This window comes from Giraffa tippelskirchi, chromosome 4 (genome assembly GCF_054371585.1).
Source record: "Giraffa tippelskirchi isolate mGirTip1 chromosome 4, T2T-mGirTip1v1.2.pri, whole genome shotgun sequence".
Lineage (NCBI taxonomy): Eukaryota > Metazoa > Chordata > Mammalia > Artiodactyla > Giraffidae > Giraffa > Giraffa tippelskirchi.
In genome coordinates this window covers 49,019,954-49,038,320 of record NC_137278.1, presented here as the reverse complement: position 1 = coordinate 49,038,320, position 18,367 = coordinate 49,019,954, and the positions used below count along the sequence as shown (strand labels likewise).

The following is an 18,367-nucleotide window of genomic DNA, read 5'->3' as shown; positions in this document are numbered from 1 at the left end:
GTCATATCCAACTCTTTTCAACCCCATGGACTGCAGCCCGCCAGGTTCCTCTGTCCATGGGGATTCTCCAGGCAAGAATACTGGAGTGGGTTGCCATGCCCTCCTCCAGGGAATCTTTCCAACCCAGAGATCAAACCTGGTCACCCACATTGTAGGTAGATTCTTTACCATCTGAGCCTCCAGGGAAGCCCATCTTTGAGCTGCTCCCACCCAAATAACCTCCCCCAGCTCAAATGCATACTGTGTCTGATCCTTGATTTTTAGTAAAAACAGTTTGTTTCTTACAGTTCCCTCTCATATCCTTATAAAGATCATCAACTCTTTGAAGACAGAATCTAGCCTTCCTGTCCTCCTGCACCTCCAATGCCCATGGGAGGTATATGATAGGTAGGAGCTAACTAGTTAAAGAAGCAGGTGAAAATATAGCTCATAGAACATTCCATCAGGTTATAAATGGTCACGTGAAACTTCATTTTGGAGAAAACTGACTTCTAAATGCATATTGGAAGAGATAATTCTATTGCTATAGAGTGGAGGTAAAATTTGCCAAGGTATTCACACCACCTTATGTAAAGCACATTTATGGAGTTGGTTTATGGTATTTTCTTCTTTCTTCTCTGGTTGAGTCAAAGATACCCCCTCACTACCCAAACCCATTTCCAATAAAAATCAAGGACTCTCTCTGTTAAAACCTATGATCCAGGTCTCAGGAACACTCACTCTAGCTCAGTGCCATAGACCACCTAGGTACAACTCAGAGCTTCTAATCATGGTTTGGGGATGACTATCTGATCATAGGGGCTTCCCAAGTGGTGCTAGTGGTAAGAGCCTGCCTGCCAACACAAGAGATCTAAGAGACACAGGTTCAGTCCCCTGGAAGAGTGCATGGAAACCCACTCTAGTATTCTTGCCTGGAGAATCCCATGGACAAGGGAGCCTGGCAGTGGCTACAGTTCTAGGGTCCCAAAGAGTTGGACACAACTGAAGTGACTTAGCATATACACATCTGACCATAATACATCTTGTTCCTTTAATTTTGAAAACAGATTTGATTAGTGAAACTCAGTTGATGCGGGCACACGCACTCATTCACATACACAGGCATACACATTATAAGTAAAAGTGACTTTTTTTTTAAATTTATTTAAAAAATCTTTTAAATTTTACATATAGTTTTTAACTGTTACTTACCATTTATAGTTATTACAGAATATTGGCTATATTTCCCATACTGCACAATACAATCTTGAGCCTATCTTGCATCCAGTAGTTTGTGCCTCCCACTCCTCCACCTCTGTATTGATTTGGCTTTTTGTATATGTGAAAAAATCTACCATATGTCAGCCCAACACACACCTCTATGGAGATTTAGCTCTCTTCAGCTAATGGCCAAGAGTGAGCAAATATCATTCATTTTACCATTCTGGTATAAATTACAGTGAAGGAGACCCATCATAAATATACTAATAGTAAAAAAGAAAGAAACACACTAATAATAGCTAGCTCGGATGGTAATCAGGGAGAGAATGTGCATTCCTGTTCCTGTTAAGGTTCTGTCTCATTTTTAAATTTTTTTCCTTTGTTGTTCTCAGGCTTTTGGACCTCACCTTACCCAAAACTAAGGAGTCTCCCTATCCTGCCTGGTAATTTGAATTCTAACCGCAGGCTTAGGTCTCTCAAATCATTAGGCAAACCACCAGAACTGCAACAAGTTGGCACCACTCACTAACCAACCACAACAAGCTGGTTGATCATTTAGAGTTTTGATTAGGGCATTTGGACTTCTTCAGAAAAAAAGAATCTTGCTTACACATCAGCCAGTGGTGAATGCCCATCTCTGGAGTTGTCTGGGCTCACAGGTCAAGAGACAAGCCCTAGATGTGTGCTTCTGAAATGCAGCGCTGACACTTGTGGACCCCACTGAACACCACCACTGCCACCTTTGTATGTCGCCTCCACAGTCAGCAACTTGGTTTTATTTGCACAGCTCCCCATTCCTCATTTTGTACCATCTGCCTTGGCTGAACGCCCAGTTGTTTCTGAAATGTTCTGTTTTTTTCCTAAAATGGTTTTCTGGATCTCCTACAGAAAGACTTCCAGAACATTCTCTTTCCATTCTTTCTCCTTTTGCTTTCTCTGCTTGAAAAGCAGGCTATAATATCTTTCCAATTATACTGTTGCCCATAAATTCTGCTCCATGACACCAGCTGGGGATCAGGCCTTTGACTTCTTGGACTCGCTACTGCCCTTTCTTCTGGCCATGGACCTCCCGTGGAGGGGAGTGAGTTTGGTTACTATAAGGGGCTACACTAAGTCTTTCTGTGATTTGTCCCTACCTTTTGACACGAGCGGTTGGCAGTTACAATGCTTCAAGTTTCTCTGAGCTGTTGGTACCCAGGCCCCATCATGACTGGAGACATTATTGAACCACTAGCTACCTACAATTTCAGCCATCAAAAATGTCCTAATCATCCTTTGTCTCTTTAGTGCAATCAGGAAGGGGTGTGTGTGTGTGTGTGTGTGAGAGAGAGAGAGAGAGAGAGAGAGAGAGACAGAGAGAGAGAGAGAGAGAATGAGGGAAAGAGAGAAGAGCAGGAATACCTCACAAACCCACATACCCCACAGGATGTGGGAAGGGATCCAGGAAGACAGTGTGGGGTATCATTCTTTAGCATCTGTCTCTCAAAAGTGCTCTAGTTTTTCTGATTTGTTCACATAGGAGAAATAAGGGAAGAAAACATAGTCAAATAGAGCATTTCTGCAGCAGCAGCAAAAGAACTGATGACATTTGTTTGTCACTTTTCTTATGCCCACTCCCCACCCAGTTGAAAATTTCCATGTAATTTGCCTTTCTGAGAGTGTGGGGATGAGGGTAGAGGTATGCACAAGTAAATACTGAGCTGGGGACAATGCTACATCTTCTCCAAGGCTCTGTGACTCTCAAGTATTCTGTTGGAATATCTCCATTCCTCTTCCACTCCAGTGCATTTTCTTGACTTCAAGACTTGGTCCCTCGTGAATTAAAATGTGCCTTACAGTTGCCTCCAAGCAACTACTTGAACATGGCACGTTATAAATCCTGATTTTAAAACTACAGCTTGATGATGTAATGAAATACAAATCCATTTCCTGTAAAAACGTTTTCTAAATAAGCAAGTACATCTTCTGAAGCAAATTATTTAAAAAGGATTATTTAAGCAAAATGTAACATGTTTTCAAATCTTTGAAATGGAAAAAGCAACACTCTAAGGGGGTTGGAAATACACAGGTGTAGGCCTTTGTTAAGACATGTTCATTTTACTGTGTATAAATTTTACATAAAAATATGGTAAACAAATATCAAATGCTAGATAATGATTTGCATGCTGAAGTATTCAAAGGTGAAGTCTACTGATGTTTGTAACTTTGAAAAGCTTCAAAAATAGGATGAATCTGTGATACAGCAAATATAGTAAAATGGTAACTATAAAACTGAGGTGGTGGGTATATAGGTGCTCAATTATTCTGTGTGTCAAATTGTTTTCATAATAAAATGCAGTTGTGGGAGCAGCCGGCAGGCACAGGACTTGGAATTGGGAGATTTGGGTCCAAGTTTCAGCGTGGCATGAATGAACTATAAAACCTGGCCAAGACCTTAAAATTCAGTGGATTTTGGTTTCAGTCAACCACAATTGGCACTTGCCATTGGCACTTGCCACCCACCTCTATCAGGATTAAATCATGCGCTGCTGCAGCTGCTGATTTTCAACACCCCCTGAAAGGAGTTCAGGGTGAAGAGCAGAAATGAAGCACTCTGTGCTTGGGAAAGACTGGTAGGACAGGTCTTCAGATAGATATTTTCAGGAACTGATTTTCTGAGCCCAATTCTTATACCTTCTCATATCTAGAAAAGCACTAAAATCCTTCATGGTGATGACTGATTCTCATGACTAGCAAAAACCTTCTGCAAAAAAATATGTGCTTGATTGCATGTATTCCCTCTTCACAAAAATCACATACATACTGACTTTCCCCCCTGTCTCTTTGGTGAAGTTTCTCAGAGCTATCTGAGGTGCTGTCTCCCGGGCTGCAGTTCTCATTTTGCCCCAAATTAAATTTAACTCACAACTCTCATTTGTATGTTTTTTTAAGTCAACATTTCCCCATAGACAAAACGAGAATTGAAAATGTGCTATTGTGTCTAACAATCTATTATTTTATGAAACAAGCACAGATCCAATGGTCAGAAGGCTTCAATCCATAGAAATCTTGGGTTCTCATTTATTGAATTTATGGAGTCCAAAGGAAACATTGAAAATCATATTATCCAACATTTTACCAACTGGAAAGCTCTAATGGGCCTTTTTGATCATTTCATCTCTCCCAGTGCAAACTTTTCATCTGGTGCCAAGAGCAGATGCCAGAAACACAGTGGGTGGAAATAAACTCTCCAAAGCTGGGGCTAGTGATGATTGGTCTGGATAATTTGAGAGTGTAAGATTAGACTGCTGTCCCACGGTGTTCAAACCAAACTATTCTGATGTGATTGTATATATCATTGCCCTGTCAGAGCCCACAGCCCTGGAGACTCACCTCTGGGCAGAAGAGGTACCCATCTCTGAGGAGAGTATTTGGGGCCACCTGAAGGTGGTTCAGTGGCAAAAGAATCCAGCTGCCAATGCAGGAGATGTAGGAGACACTAGCTCGATCCCTGGGTCAGGAAGATCCCCTAGGGGAGAAAATGGCAATCCACTCCAGTATTCTTGCCTGGAGAATCCCATGGACAGAGGGGCCAGGGGGGCTGCAGTCCATGGAGTCACAGGGAGTCAGACATGACTGAGCATAGTAGCAGCAGCAGCAGCAGGAGGGCCTTCCTTCTCACTCCTCTTTTTACCCCTAAACCACACCCCCCATTCCCAGGCCAAAATATTAGCCATGTGAGTTAATCATCTGATTGAGGCTATGTTTATTATTAAAAATGCAACTACGGTTATTGGGTAACACATCCAGCTATAGCAGCCATTCACACTGCACTGTTAATGACTCTCTTAGCCTGTCCTGCCTGTTACTAGATTAACTTTGAGTGGCTTATAAACAACAGAAATTTATTTCTGACAGTCCTGGAGGCTGTGAAGTCCAAAATCAAGGCACTGGAAGGTTCAGGGTCTGATGAGACCTGCTTTCTGGTTTGTAGATGACCAACTTTTCCCTATGCCCTTTCATTGTGGAAGAGATAGGAGAGCTTTCTGGGGTCTCTTTTAAGGGGAATTAACCCCCTTCTTGAAGGCTCCACCCTCATGACTTAATCACTTCCCTAAGGCCCTGCCACCTCCTATGATCCTATTGGGCATTAGGATTTAACATATATATTTTGGGGGTATGCATTCATTCATAGCAATGAGCTTCAGATCCCTTCCAAATATGGTTTAATGGCAGAAAAAGAACTATTGATGTTACGCGAGTTTTCTCCCCTCCATTAACACTGCTCTCCTAGTATCACATTGCAGTTAAAACTCACCCTTTAGCCTGAAATGGAACCTACCAAAGCACCCTTGCTAAACTCATCTGAAAGCCACTTCTCTTCTCCTTTATTTTATCCCTTTCTTTCTTAATTCACTCAACCAGCTAAAGTTTATTAAGCATCCACAATTTATAGAGAACTATATGAGGTGCAGAGGATATCGTGTGAAAGATCCATTTAGTGGAGGTTTTACTGTGATCCGGGCCACAGATGATGGTGGTCTAGATTAGGGAGGAAGCATCAGCAATGGAGCTAAGTAGATCATTCAAAAAGGTATTTAGAAGGAATAATTGATAGAACTTGGTCTAATGGCTGAAGGGTCAAGGGAGTGGGAGAGTCAGGACTGCCACAATTGGCCAACCGAGCTGAACAGAACTCAAGGATGCCTGTTGAAGAGCATGCAGGTTGTGTTGCAAGACAAGCATTCTCAGCAGAGGCAGTGGAGAGGGACAGTCAAGGATGGTGGCCAGCTTCCTTGCATGAGCCACTGGCTGGATGATGGGGTTACTCAGGGATGGGGAATCTAAAGGAGATTCAGAATCTCATGCCATCATTTCTGAAATACTCTCATAACATGTATCAATCCTTACCATTACTTTTGTCATGCATATCTCTTATTTATGAGCATGTTTTCTCTTGCTCTTCCCCAAGGTACCCTAACCAGATCATAAATCCTCAGTGAGCAGAAAGCAGGCTGGATTCATCTCTTTTATCACCATAGAGCCTTGCACAAGACTGTCATGAGGTAATGCTTAAAAACTCTCAGAAGAAAGTGAACAAATGATCAGAAGAAGGCGGACAAAGGGGCAGGTAGGTAAGGAGATTAGCTTCTGCAAAGACTAGACATAGGAGAGTGAGACTGATGACAAGCTGTATGAACTAATTTCTAGTCAATGTGACTTCATATACCAATAAGGGCCCGTAATAAATATTTTAGGCTTTGTGGGTTGTATGGTACCTGTTGCAGCTTGTCTTTTCTGCCATTTCAATGAATGAGCAACCACAGACAATGTGAAAACATATGGATGTGGCTGTGTTCCAAGGAAGCTTTATTTATGGACCCTGAAATTTTAATTTCATGGAGTTTTCGCATCACTTAATACTACTCTTCTTTTGATTTTTTTCTAAGCATTTAAAAACATAAAATCATTTGCTGCTTGCATGTAAGATGCCAAATCCCGGACCAATACCTCCATTTCCTTAAGTGGAGGACAGTGAGGCCTCCCATCAGACAAATCATCATGAGGAATGAAGGACACGCTCACCCCAAATGCTTTCCCTTTCTCTTTGTCTCAAGAACAAGGAAGATATTTACAAACCCATCATGCCTAGCCACTAGCCCATCTTTACTTTTTTTCAACTTATTTAATTTGTGGGTAATTGCTTTACAATACTGTGCTGGTTTCTGCCATACAACAACATGAATCAGCGGTGGGTATACATATGCCCCCTCCCTCTTGAACCTCTCTCCCACCTTCCATCCCATCTCACCCCTCTAGGCTGTTACAGTAGCTCATCTTTTTAAAATGACTGATTTCTTAAACAGTTTCTTTCTCTTCAACCTTCTTTGGGGCCCTTTCTCTCTCTGCTTTCTCGACCTAACTTTTTTTTAATATTAATTGTGCAGGTTTGTTCTCTTACTAATAAATTTTACTTTCACTACCAGAAGCACTACTGGGTTTGACATTTTTAGTGAGGATGCTGAGATTTCCTCCAGTTTTTGTTTATCACTTGCCTTTTTATACCCACGGACAGCCGCAGCCCCTCCTAAATGAAGCATTGATGCCTACACAGCAAGACCTACACCTGGAAATCTATTAACAATTAACAGCCAGTAAAACCAAACAACCCAAAGATTCAGGGACTGCTAGCTTCGTGGGTGGTAGAAGACAGATTAAAGTGCTAACAATGCGCACAGGATTTAATACATTAATGCCTGCCTGGCAGCATCTGAAACTCTACGTTGGTTTAAATACAATTTGTTTGTTTAAAGAGAAATACTGTTCTATATGCATGATCATTTCTAAAACTAAACTAAATCATGCATGCGAGAAGGAGAGTGACAGTCATTCCTGCTTGTTTCATTAGAGAGCAATTAGACCACGGCTGGAAGTCTTCTCTTACACTCTCCTCCCCAAATGTGTCTCTGCAGAATGAACCTGTCTCCAGCAGCAAATGTACTCCTGCTTGGTGTACCTCTATAAAGGAACAGAACCACAAATTGAGAATATGCGCAGCTTAAAAAATGATAGAACATTTGACTCAACAAGCATAATTGGAATAGCATCAGGGAAGCCACCTTTTTTCCAGGTCCAGGTAGGGCGTAATCCATAACAAATTATACCAAGATTTTGGAAGACAGAAGCTCTTGATACTCTGAATATAATGGAGACTAGGAAGGAAAATGGGGACATTTCCTCTTTTCTCAAGCCAGTCCATATTCAGCCTGTAGGGTTATCTACAGGGGAGCTTCCCAGGTGGCGCCAGTGGTAAAGAATCCATCTGCCTGCCACTGCAGGAGATGTGAGAGACGTGGGTTAGATCCCTAGGTTGGGATGGTCCCCTGGAGGAGAGCATGGCAACCCACTCCAGTAATCTTCCCTGGAGAATCCCCATGGACGGTGGAGCCTGGCAGGGTACAGTCCGTAGGGTCGCAAAGAGTCAGACATGACTGAGCAACTTAGCAGAGAGCAGAGAGGGATGTAGATATGTAGATCCCAATCCTTGTAATATCACAGGGTAGGGATGTCTCTGTTCTTTTAGTCTTTGACATCAAAAAATAAGGTCACCATTGCTCTAAAATACAACTCTTTATGTGGGAGACAGCAAAAGTGGTAGAGGGAGTCGAGATGGATGGGAGCAGAGTAGACATTGGGCAAGGTCCCTTCTCCACCTTTTCCACCATAGCAAAGACCTGTGAAGATAACCAGTAGCTATGGTCCACTAACCAACAATCTAGGACTTCTGGGTATCTCTACTATGGGAAAACTAGAGCTTGATATGCAGCCCAATTTCCTAAAAGACCCAACTCTGCAACTGGCTTCTTTGGAATGCTGCAGGCCCAATTGGAGAGTTTTCTTTTCTTTTTTTTCTTTTTGGCTAAACCATGCAGCATGCAGGATCTTAGTTTCTCGACCAGGGATGGAATCCCTGCCCCCTGCATTGGCAACTCAGGGTCTTAGCCACTGGGTCGCCAGGGGAGTTCCACAATTGGAGAGTATTTAAATCCACAAATCTCACTCATGTTAAAATGAACCCTAGCAACCAAACTGAGGCACATGGATTGAACAAGCAGAAGTGCAAACCCTGCCCCATGAGTGTGACTGGTGTGGTCCTGAATGCCCATAGTGAGGCTGGAGGATGCAAGCGTACGGTGTGCGGCATTCACAGCTGTGGCAGAACATTTGATTCGCCTCAGTTGTCACAGACTCAGACGTGTTAGATAAAACGGCTGCACTTCTCCTGTATGCCCTTCACTGGTCCGTGGAAATGGACCATTTTCTCACACTGCTAATTCTGAAAGTCTTCAGTGGACGGAGCCGCAGGAAGGAACTAAAAAAAAAAAAGGTTTAAAGGCACGCGTTGAATTTGCTAATAGGCATGTGTGGTCCTTTTGGAACCAAAATAGAATTTTTGATGAAGTACCTTGTGGCAAATTTGAAATATTAGCCTGGGGGCCCCAACAAGACATGATTCACTCCACTGGTGAGAACAAATCTCATTTCCACATTCATTCCTCTAAACTCATTACTGACCCAGGGGGAAAATGCTAGCCGGGAGCAAGGTTTAATAGAGACAGTGGCAGAGACTTAGCTCTAGTACTAAATGTAGTAATGAGCAACATGCCACTTGGTGGCAATGGCCCCCTGGACCTATGGAGACCCTGGAAGGCAACTTCTGAAGGGCTTAACTATCCATTGAGAGCAGAACAGGTCATCGAAGAAAAGATGTCATTATTTTATGTGATAATGTGTCACATAAGAACCATTTTAGCTTAAGGGGTCTGATTGTTAGCTTGCTTTCAAAAGAACCATTGCTGAAAACTCACTTTAAATCAATGGTGCTTAAAAAAAAAAAAAAACAGGCAGATGCAATAGAGAAATTAAAAAAAAAATGATGATGACTTTGGGGTCAGAAATATCTAGATTCAAGTTTCAAATTCATAAGAAATTTTATTCCCTCCTCAAGACTTAATCTCTGCCACTAGAATTATGCTTTCAGTGAACAGATGTTATCTGTGGGTAGGGTCCATGTCTTTGCTCTTTAATGCTACATCCTCACACATCTTATCATATAATACATGTTCTTTAAGTATGCATTAAGTAGATCTACTTTCAAGGACTACTATAAAGATTAAGAGAGCTCAGATATATAATTCTTTCGGCACTTTGCTTGGCATGAGGTAGTTCACAACAAATTCACAACAAATTAACTGCTGGTACAAGGCCACTGGTGAAACGGCCACAAGAAGAGCTTTTAATGAAAAATCCAACCAAACTGAAGAGGTCTGCCAGCTGTTGTGGTTCTGGCAGGAAGGGACCAGGTCCAGAGAAGTCAAAGAAGGGAGACAGGACACCTTGAAAATACAAGTGGGAATGGGGGGTGAGGGGGTAGGGTTGGGTGTTGAAAGCGAAAGTGTTAGTTGCTCAGTCCTGTCCGACTCTGCCACCCCATGAAATGTAGACCACCAGGCTCCTCTGTCCACGGGATTCTTCAGGCAAGAATACTGGACTGGCTTGCCATTTCCTCCTCTAGGGGATCTTCCCGACCCAGGGATCGAACTTCGGTCTCCTGCATCGAAGGCAGATTCTTTACTGTCTGAGCCACTAGGGAAGCAGGGGTGGAATGGGGGCATTTAAAAAGAGCCATTAATGCCAGTTAGGGAACTATGCTGGCTAGAAATAATTCTTTGCTTTATCTAGCAGTTTAGACAATTCCTCTGGCTTTCCAAAGGATATCTGGGCTTCCCAGGTGGCACTACTAGTAAAGAATTCACCTCCCAGTGCGGGAGACATAAGAGACATGGGTTGGGTGGGGAAGATCCCCTAAAGGAGGACATGGAAACCCCCTCCAGTATTCCTGCCTGAAGAATCCCATGGCCAGAGGAGCCTGCCTGGCTACAGTCCACAGGGTCTCAAAGAGTTGGACATGGTTGAAGTGACTGAGCACGCACTCCAGAGGATATCTACGTCTAGGCAGGTAAAGTCAAATAGGGAATAAAAGCATGTCTAGAGAATTCACCTAACCAGCTGTCAGGAGGGAAGCACATATGAGTTTGGAGAGGCACTTGTCCTAACTTGTTCCTCCTCACCCCTCACTGCCCTCACACGCCCTTCCATTTCAGGCCAGCCAATCTGTCCCCAACATTCTCCGTGACCATATGATGGCTTTCTCGTTCCCCTGTGCTTGCTTTTTGAGCTTGTCTCTGCCCACCTAATTTCTACATAGCCTTTAATCCTGAAATAATCTATACAGCTTTCCTATTCACTATATGGGAGAGAGAAACAGAGAATAGTAGTGCAGTGGGACTGTTCCTCATCTCTTCTCAATCTTTATCACACCCTGTCATTTGCTTCCATACTGTGAAGATTTCTCTTATTGTTGATAATGTATATATCTTGTTTCCTGAGAGAAACATGACTTCTCCAAAATAGGAATGCCTCCCTGGTATATGTCCTCCATGGGTTGGTTACTCATGCATATGACAAGATAAACACCTATCCAATAAATGGTAAAAGGAAATCAGCAGGTACCTGGTTCACACTGTATTGACAGGAGCAAATGGGTTTTATGTGATTCTCTGTAACTTTCTACAAACATTTAGAGGAACTATGGTATGCAAGGGCTTCCCTGGTGGCTCAGATGGTGAAGAATCTGCCTGAGATACAGGAGACCTGGGTTCAATCCCTGGGTCAGGAAGATCTCCTGGAGAAGGAAATGGCAACCCACTCAAGTATTCTTGCCTGGAGAATCCTTTCTTTCATGATATGCAAGGGATTCGGAAGGAATATCACGGAAAGAGTGTCAACCTTGTATGCATATATGTGTACGCATATACATTAAATATATACACACGCATACACACAATGAGATTGTATCTTCACCTAGTCATTCTCAGAGGCAGGACTCCTAAGCAGGATCTGATTAAAATTCTGATTACAATCAACTCCTATAAACCAGGGCTGCCCACACCAGCAAAGCACTTTGGGAAAGAGCTTAAGAGTCTCTGTAGTAAGATCAACGCTGACCCACCCCCAAACCACAGCCACTAGTGCTGATTCTTGGCGCTGAGCATTTCTCCAGATGACTGCTCCCAACCTTTCCCCATCTACTCTATTCCTTCTGCTCAGTGGTTTCAGTCTAGCCTCCCAGCCCCACCATCCCCCTCACAGACAGACATGTCCCTGCAACACACAAACATACATCTCCCTTTAAGCTCACACAACCTGAAATTGACAAATTAAAGTTTCCAGTTGTTGCCTCCTCTTCAGGGAAGAGAAAAGACAATGGATATTGGGACTTTAATAAGGAACTGATCATCCTTTCCTGAAAAAGGTAGAGATTGAAAAAATAAAAAAAGCAATCCTCTGCTTTCTGATTGCTGGGACGGAGATGTGGGTGAGACAGGGGACAGAGACAGCTAAGAGTCCGCTGTCACAAAGAGTGAAATGGAGATTTCAGAGAGTTCTCTTCACTCCAGAATTACCCATTGATCATTTCCTATCATATTAACTGTGAAATGCATCCACCAGTAGATGCCAGATAAGGGATCTATATCAGCAAGTAAACAATCCCTGGCATCATAAGTGTGGTGAAACAGAGGGAGTAATAAAAGGATGAAACCATATATCCATATAGAAGAAAGGGTGACTTATAGTGCAGATGGCTGGCCATGCTGAGCATATGGACAAGTGATCATGAAAGTTAAAAGAAGCAAGTCTTGGGCATATGTTACAGTGAAAGTCCAACAAGGGTGCTGACAAGATATCAGGATAGACAATTAGAGAATTAATTAATTAAAGCTCTGCTTATACTTCTACTGTCAGTGCTAATTATTTGTTGGTTTGAGTAAGCTCCCTTGCCTTCATTAGAGGCTGTCAGTGAATAATGTACTTGGATTTGCACAAGTACCAGTTGTTGTTCCCAAGGATTGTACTTGCAGCATTAGCTCATATTCTCATGTAATGACATTAATAATTAAGGACCATGTACTCACTGAAGCTAAAAATGCATTTTTTTTACAACAAGAGGTATGTTATTGTCTTTCCATTAGACTTTAGCCTTCTGTCTGGTTTTTGGTGCATCAAGGTAACAGGTTTCCCTCAGCTTTGGAGAAGACAATGGTTAGGTTCTTTGGAAGAGGATGAGCTAACAAGAGATCTCTCCATGAAGCATTTGCAGACCATCAAATCCATTTTGCAAATGACACCCCTTCTGTGTCCATCCTCTGTCCCTGCTCAGGTATTCTAATTCCAGCAACACTCTTGGCAGGAGACCTAATCTGGAAATCTTCCAATGAGGAACCAGTGATAGAACCAGTTTGATCATGCCTCTGATTAATGTCTACCTTTAACAAAAGAGTAGCTGCTATTCTGTTGATTTCTTATAGCTGTGCTCAGACTCACAAACAGACAGCAGCATGTGTTTTAACTTTCTCAGTCCTGTAAGAGTCTTTCTGATCTATGCAGTAGGGGAAAGGGTGGGAATAGGGACAGAAATTGCAAGGAGATAAATCAAGATCTGTATCAGCATTGCCTTAGGAACATCCAGGGAGAAAGAAACCAGACTTCTAAAATGGAAAGATACAAGGAAGCTAGATTCATCAGTTTTGATTACTGAATGAAAGGGTGTGTGTAAATGGGAGGGAAAAATGGAAGAGACAAGACTGTTGGAGACTAGAAACATGTAGTCATGAGAAATCTGGTCCAATTTCACTGTAGGGTGTTATTTTGGAGATATTTATAACTTTTTAACCAATAGCGAAAGAGAATCTAATCAAAACTATCCTCCTTTAAAAGACAGATCTGAAGAAATTGACTTTTTTTTTTCCTTTTTAAGAAGTTACTTTGTTTCCTTAAATGGAAAGTTTTCTGTGGTGTATGTTATTTTAGAATTTCTAACTTTATCTTATTTTTCCTATTTAAAAAAAAAAAAGTAAAACTGTTGGTGATTTGTGATTTTTGTTATTTCTGGGCACATTTAGATTGCCCATTAGTGTCAAATGCTAAAGGCGGTAATTCCAAAAGAAAAGGAATAGAATCACATGTCCCTATAACCCTCAGCAACACACAAAGATGAACTGAAGGAAAGGCAAGGGGGGTGGGGTTGGAGGAGGACAAAATCTGACTGTAGAGCAGATAAAATGACAGGAAGACTAGAGTTGCCATCTGCTGGACGATGGAAAGAATGACATTTGACACTCACTTTGCAAGCGCAAAGCTAAACTCATTAGTCAAAATAATAAATTTCCAAGTTCTGTGTACTGCCAGTTCAAGGATAAAAAATTGGGAAGGGGGTGTTATTACTTCAGCATGGCAGTTTTTGAATAATGTAGAAAATATATGGGGGAAGTAAAACAATAGCATCCCCTTTTCTTAACTTGCACCCCGCATACTCTTAAAAGAGATGATGAATATTGCTTTATATGCTTTCAAATGCCAGCATGTTCCTTCAAAGTGTACTTCTCACTTTTACCACTGCAACTTTGAATAGAAAATTGATGATGGAGTTTCTTCTATAAGTATGCCTAGTCATTGCTTCCAGATTTTTTATGCTTATGTAACATGGCCAAATGCATGAAGCTCACTTAAGTTCAATATAAAGAGCACTGGACTGGGAGTCAGGGTGGAGAGGTGGATAATCTCAGTTTGCTTATCAGCTACCGATGTAACTGTGAGCCCATCACTTTATTCCTCTGGGCCTTGGTAGTTTAAGCTGTAAAATTATAAATGTTATAGAGGATGGGCTGCAGAGTTTAAATGATCTCTGAGGTCCTTTTTAGCTCTCAAATTCTGTGAATTTATAAGCATTCCAAACTCATGTAGCACTTATAAATATTCAATCTAAATTCTCAACATTGCTTCTACAGAATGCAGCAAAACAGTATCTAATGTCTTGATTAATCAGCCAAAACTATCTTCCTTACGAATGAAGGGAAAGATGTTTTCCCCCTTCTCATACTGCAGAGGAGCCAGTTATTTAAACCTGCTTTCTCTGACACTGTTCCTGTTGCAGCAAACGCCATAGAAAGTTCCCGGGGAGGGGGAATAAACTAGGAGGCTGGGATTAACATATACACACTGCTGCTGCTGCTGCTAAGTCGCTTCAGTCATGTCCGACTCTGTGTGACCCCATATGACGGCAGCCTACCAGGCTCCCTCATCCCTGGGATTCAATAGATAAGAACACTGAAGTGGGTATATACACATTATTATGTATAAAATAGATAACCAACAAGGACCTACCATATAGCACAGGGAACCATACCATGTAATGTTATGTATATGTAATAACCTATAAGAGAAAAGAATCTGAAAAAGAATATATATAACTGAATGGCTATGCCACACACCTGAAACTTACATGGTCTTGTAAATCAATTATGTGTGTGTTGTATGCTAAGTCGTTTCAGTCATATCCAACTCTTTGTGACCCATGGACCATAGCCTGCCAGGCTCCTCTGTCCATGGAATTCTCCAGGCAAGAATACTGGAGTGGGTTATGATATCCTCCTCCAGGGGATCTTCCTGACCCAGGGATCAAACCGACATCTCTTATGCCTCCTGCATTGGCAGGCAGGTTCTTCATCACTAGTGCCACCAGAGAAGTCCTAAGTCAACTATACTTCAACTTTTTAAAAAAAATTAAAGAAAAAATGATGAGGAAAAAAATATTCAAAAACACTTTAAGAACCACAGAGTTAGAATAGCAAGCAACCTCGAAAATCAGAAGTGGAAACTGAGGTTAAGGGACTCATCCAACTGGTTTGGGACCAAAATGGACTGTATCATTTAATTGGCAAATTCTTCCTTACTGAAACAAACCCATCCTTCTTTCTGAAGCTATATGTTCTGCATACCTACAGCATCCAAGTCAGGTGACCCATCCTTTCTAACCATTTCTTGAACCCAGAGTGAATTCTCCTGCTTCTGGAAACACAGGTGTTTAATATTTGCATCACTTAGCAATGAACATAGACTGCTTTTTATTCATTTATTCATTTGACAAGTATTTAATGAACACATTTTTGATAACTTGCATTCTTCCAGGTGAAACATCTAAGACCCGTTTTCATGAAGCTTGTATTTTAATGGGAGATACAGAGAAATGTACATAAAAAGGAAAATATCTAATAGTAGTATGTGCCATGGCAGATCATTAAAACAGGGTGGTATGAAAATGATCTGGTACCTTTTTTAGATTGAGTGTCAAGAAGACTTCTCAGAGAAAGCCTGCTAAGTGGGGAGTTGAGTGACAAGGACATGGCTCTTCCTAAAACTGTGCAGATTGGCATTTGGGGGGAAAAAAAAATCAAAGGAAGAAGTGAGGCCGAAATACAGTCAACAAGGGGAATAGTGATGAAAGATGAGGTGAGAGATCTTGCTTAAGATGCAGCTGATTGGGGGCGTCAAGGTCATGCTGAGAAATGGAGATTTTATTCTAAGCCTCCTGGGAAACTAAGCAAAGAATTGAGCTCTCTTTTCTTGTAAGTCAGTCTTCCTGACCTCCACGGGTTAACATCTTACTTTTTAAATTATTTTTAAAATTTCTCATGACTCCCAGGCAGCCCAAACCTTTGCACACAGAAGGCTCTTTAATAAACAGCTGCTGATTGGCCAACTGATTGGCTGTGGTGAGAGCTAAGCTGCATCAATTGTGTCTGACTCTTTGCGACTCCATGGACTGTTGCCTGCCAGCCTTCTCTGTCGATGGGATTTTCCAGGCAAGAATACTGGAGTGGATTGCCATGCTCCAGGGGATCTTCCCAACCCAGGCATGGAACCCAGGTCTCCTGCATTGCAGGTGGATTCTTATCTACTGAGTCACCAAGGAAGCCCCGATAGGTTGGCTATTAACATGAAATCTTTAAATCAGTTAATATTTTAAGTAGGGGCTTCGCCCCTGGAGCAGTCAGAGGTCAGGATGATTGCAGTCCTCAACTTCAAAGTCACAGGAAGGCTGAGGAAGTGAGCTCAGCGTGGAGGCAGCTGTCTTCAGATACAGCCTATGACTCGAAGCCCAGACATGTGACAATGCCTCACACTGCTCTGAGCAGCTTGGAATGAAGGGAGCATCTTTGTGGACTCCTCCAGAGCAAAGCAAATTCTTTAACTTTGAAGACAGGTTCTCACTAGGTCCTTGTATTCACGTATCACAAGGCTATAACTGAAACTCTGCAACAGGTATATCTGTAACAATCCATGGTGATCATGCTTAAAAGAGTTATCTTTGGGTGAGACAGCAGCCTGAATAGCCAGAGGGAATTAATTCAGAGAGGTTATTCCGTATTTTCTCTTTTAATATACACCACGTATTTATATGGCTTTTTTTGGACTGGAGAGCCATCTTTAATTTCAGCTTTAAAGGAAGCAAGTATAATATAGAGGACATTAAACATTCTGAAAACTAGAATGCTTCTAATGTTAGCTGAGAGTCACCTAACTTATTTTTCACCCTGAGCTCTACAAAAGGCAAACCTCAAGCAATTAGCAAAAAAAAAAAAAAAGTGGTTGTGGAGGGGATCATCCTCCTTCTACCTAGCCACTGTGGTCTAAAGAGGTCCTCTAAGCTATGATGGGAGGAATCTGTGCCTTGGAAACCCAGGTAGATGCCAGTATCTTTTTAATCTTATGTGACGTGGGGGGAGTGCTAAGAAGTATATATATACATTCACTAATAGAAGAGAGAAAGAAGGAAGAGAGTGGAAGGAGGAAGGGAAGAAGGGAAGGAGGGAAGAAAAAACTGTCAGGTGTGGAGAACTGCAAGAGAGAAGTCACTGATAGGAGCCCACCAACGCTATAGGGAGGCAGAGATCCTTACCTTCTAAGCTTGTAGGAAAGTGCCTGGCACACAAGGAGGTGAGGTGTGGGGTTAGGGGAGTGAGAGAGAGAAACGTGGGAGGGAGAGAGCGAGAGGGGTGGGGAGAAGAGCGTGGGGAGAGAAAAGAACTGAATTTGAGAGACAGCAGGCAAGCCAGAGGAGAGAGAAACAAGACGAAAAGTTAGAAATGAAAAGACAGAGACGAGATCTAGGCAATTATTTCCCAAATTTCCCGAGAATCAACCTGAGGCGATCTGCCTCCAGCTGCAGATTCCCAGGCCGGATACCGGCTCCATTATAGCAGAAACTGGGGGTGGAGATGGACTGTAGCTCCGGAATCTAATAAAAGTCAAACCCAAACACTACACAGGGGACGCTGATGTGCAGGTAGATCTGGGAACACGCTAAGGAGACGCGAGAAAGAGGAGGCCCGAGCGCACAGTAGCCGGACGGCACCCGCTTGTCATCTTCAAGAACCAGAGTTCTCCACCTGTTAGGAGTGGTCCCCAACTTCGCCCGTTCCCACATGACATGCCCTTCAGTGGCGTTTGGAAGGGCAGGCGGCTGACCACGAGGGTAACGACTTAGGAAGCGGTGTTCTTCGCCGGTTGCAGTTCCCCCGGGCGGGGAAGCAGCCCTGGCTCCCCAGCCCGCGCGGGGATCGCCGGGGGGCCCCTGGTACTTGTAGAGTTTGGACACTGATTGGTACCTAGTGCTGAGAGAATCTCCCACATGCGGGAGGAGCTAGCGAAAGCGACTCGGTCTTGGAAAACGGACCAGCGGCAGTGGCAAGCCATCTAGCCTGACACGCATTTCCGATCGTCATGG

The 18,367-nt window shown here is 42.6% G+C and overlaps 2 protein-coding genes across 18 annotated transcripts in view; one reads left to right on the top strand and one right to left on the bottom strand.

Moving 5' to 3' along the window:
• Positions 1-3,491, top strand: part of LOC145547317 (uncharacterized) — a 75,793-nt gene extending 72,302 nt beyond the window's left edge. The window contains exon 7 of the mRNA XM_081596617.1: positions 1,593-3,491. Within this exon, the coding sequence (XP_081452743.1) occupies positions 1,593-1,729 (137 nt within the window). The 3' untranslated portion in view covers positions 1,730-3,491. The remainder of the gene's footprint in view (positions 1-1,592) is intronic.
• The window catches only part of CTNNA2 (catenin alpha 2), a 1,291,223-nt gene that overhangs the window by 345,283 nt on the left and 927,573 nt on the right, over positions 1-18,367 (bottom strand). The gene's annotated exons all lie outside the window — the stretch shown is intronic.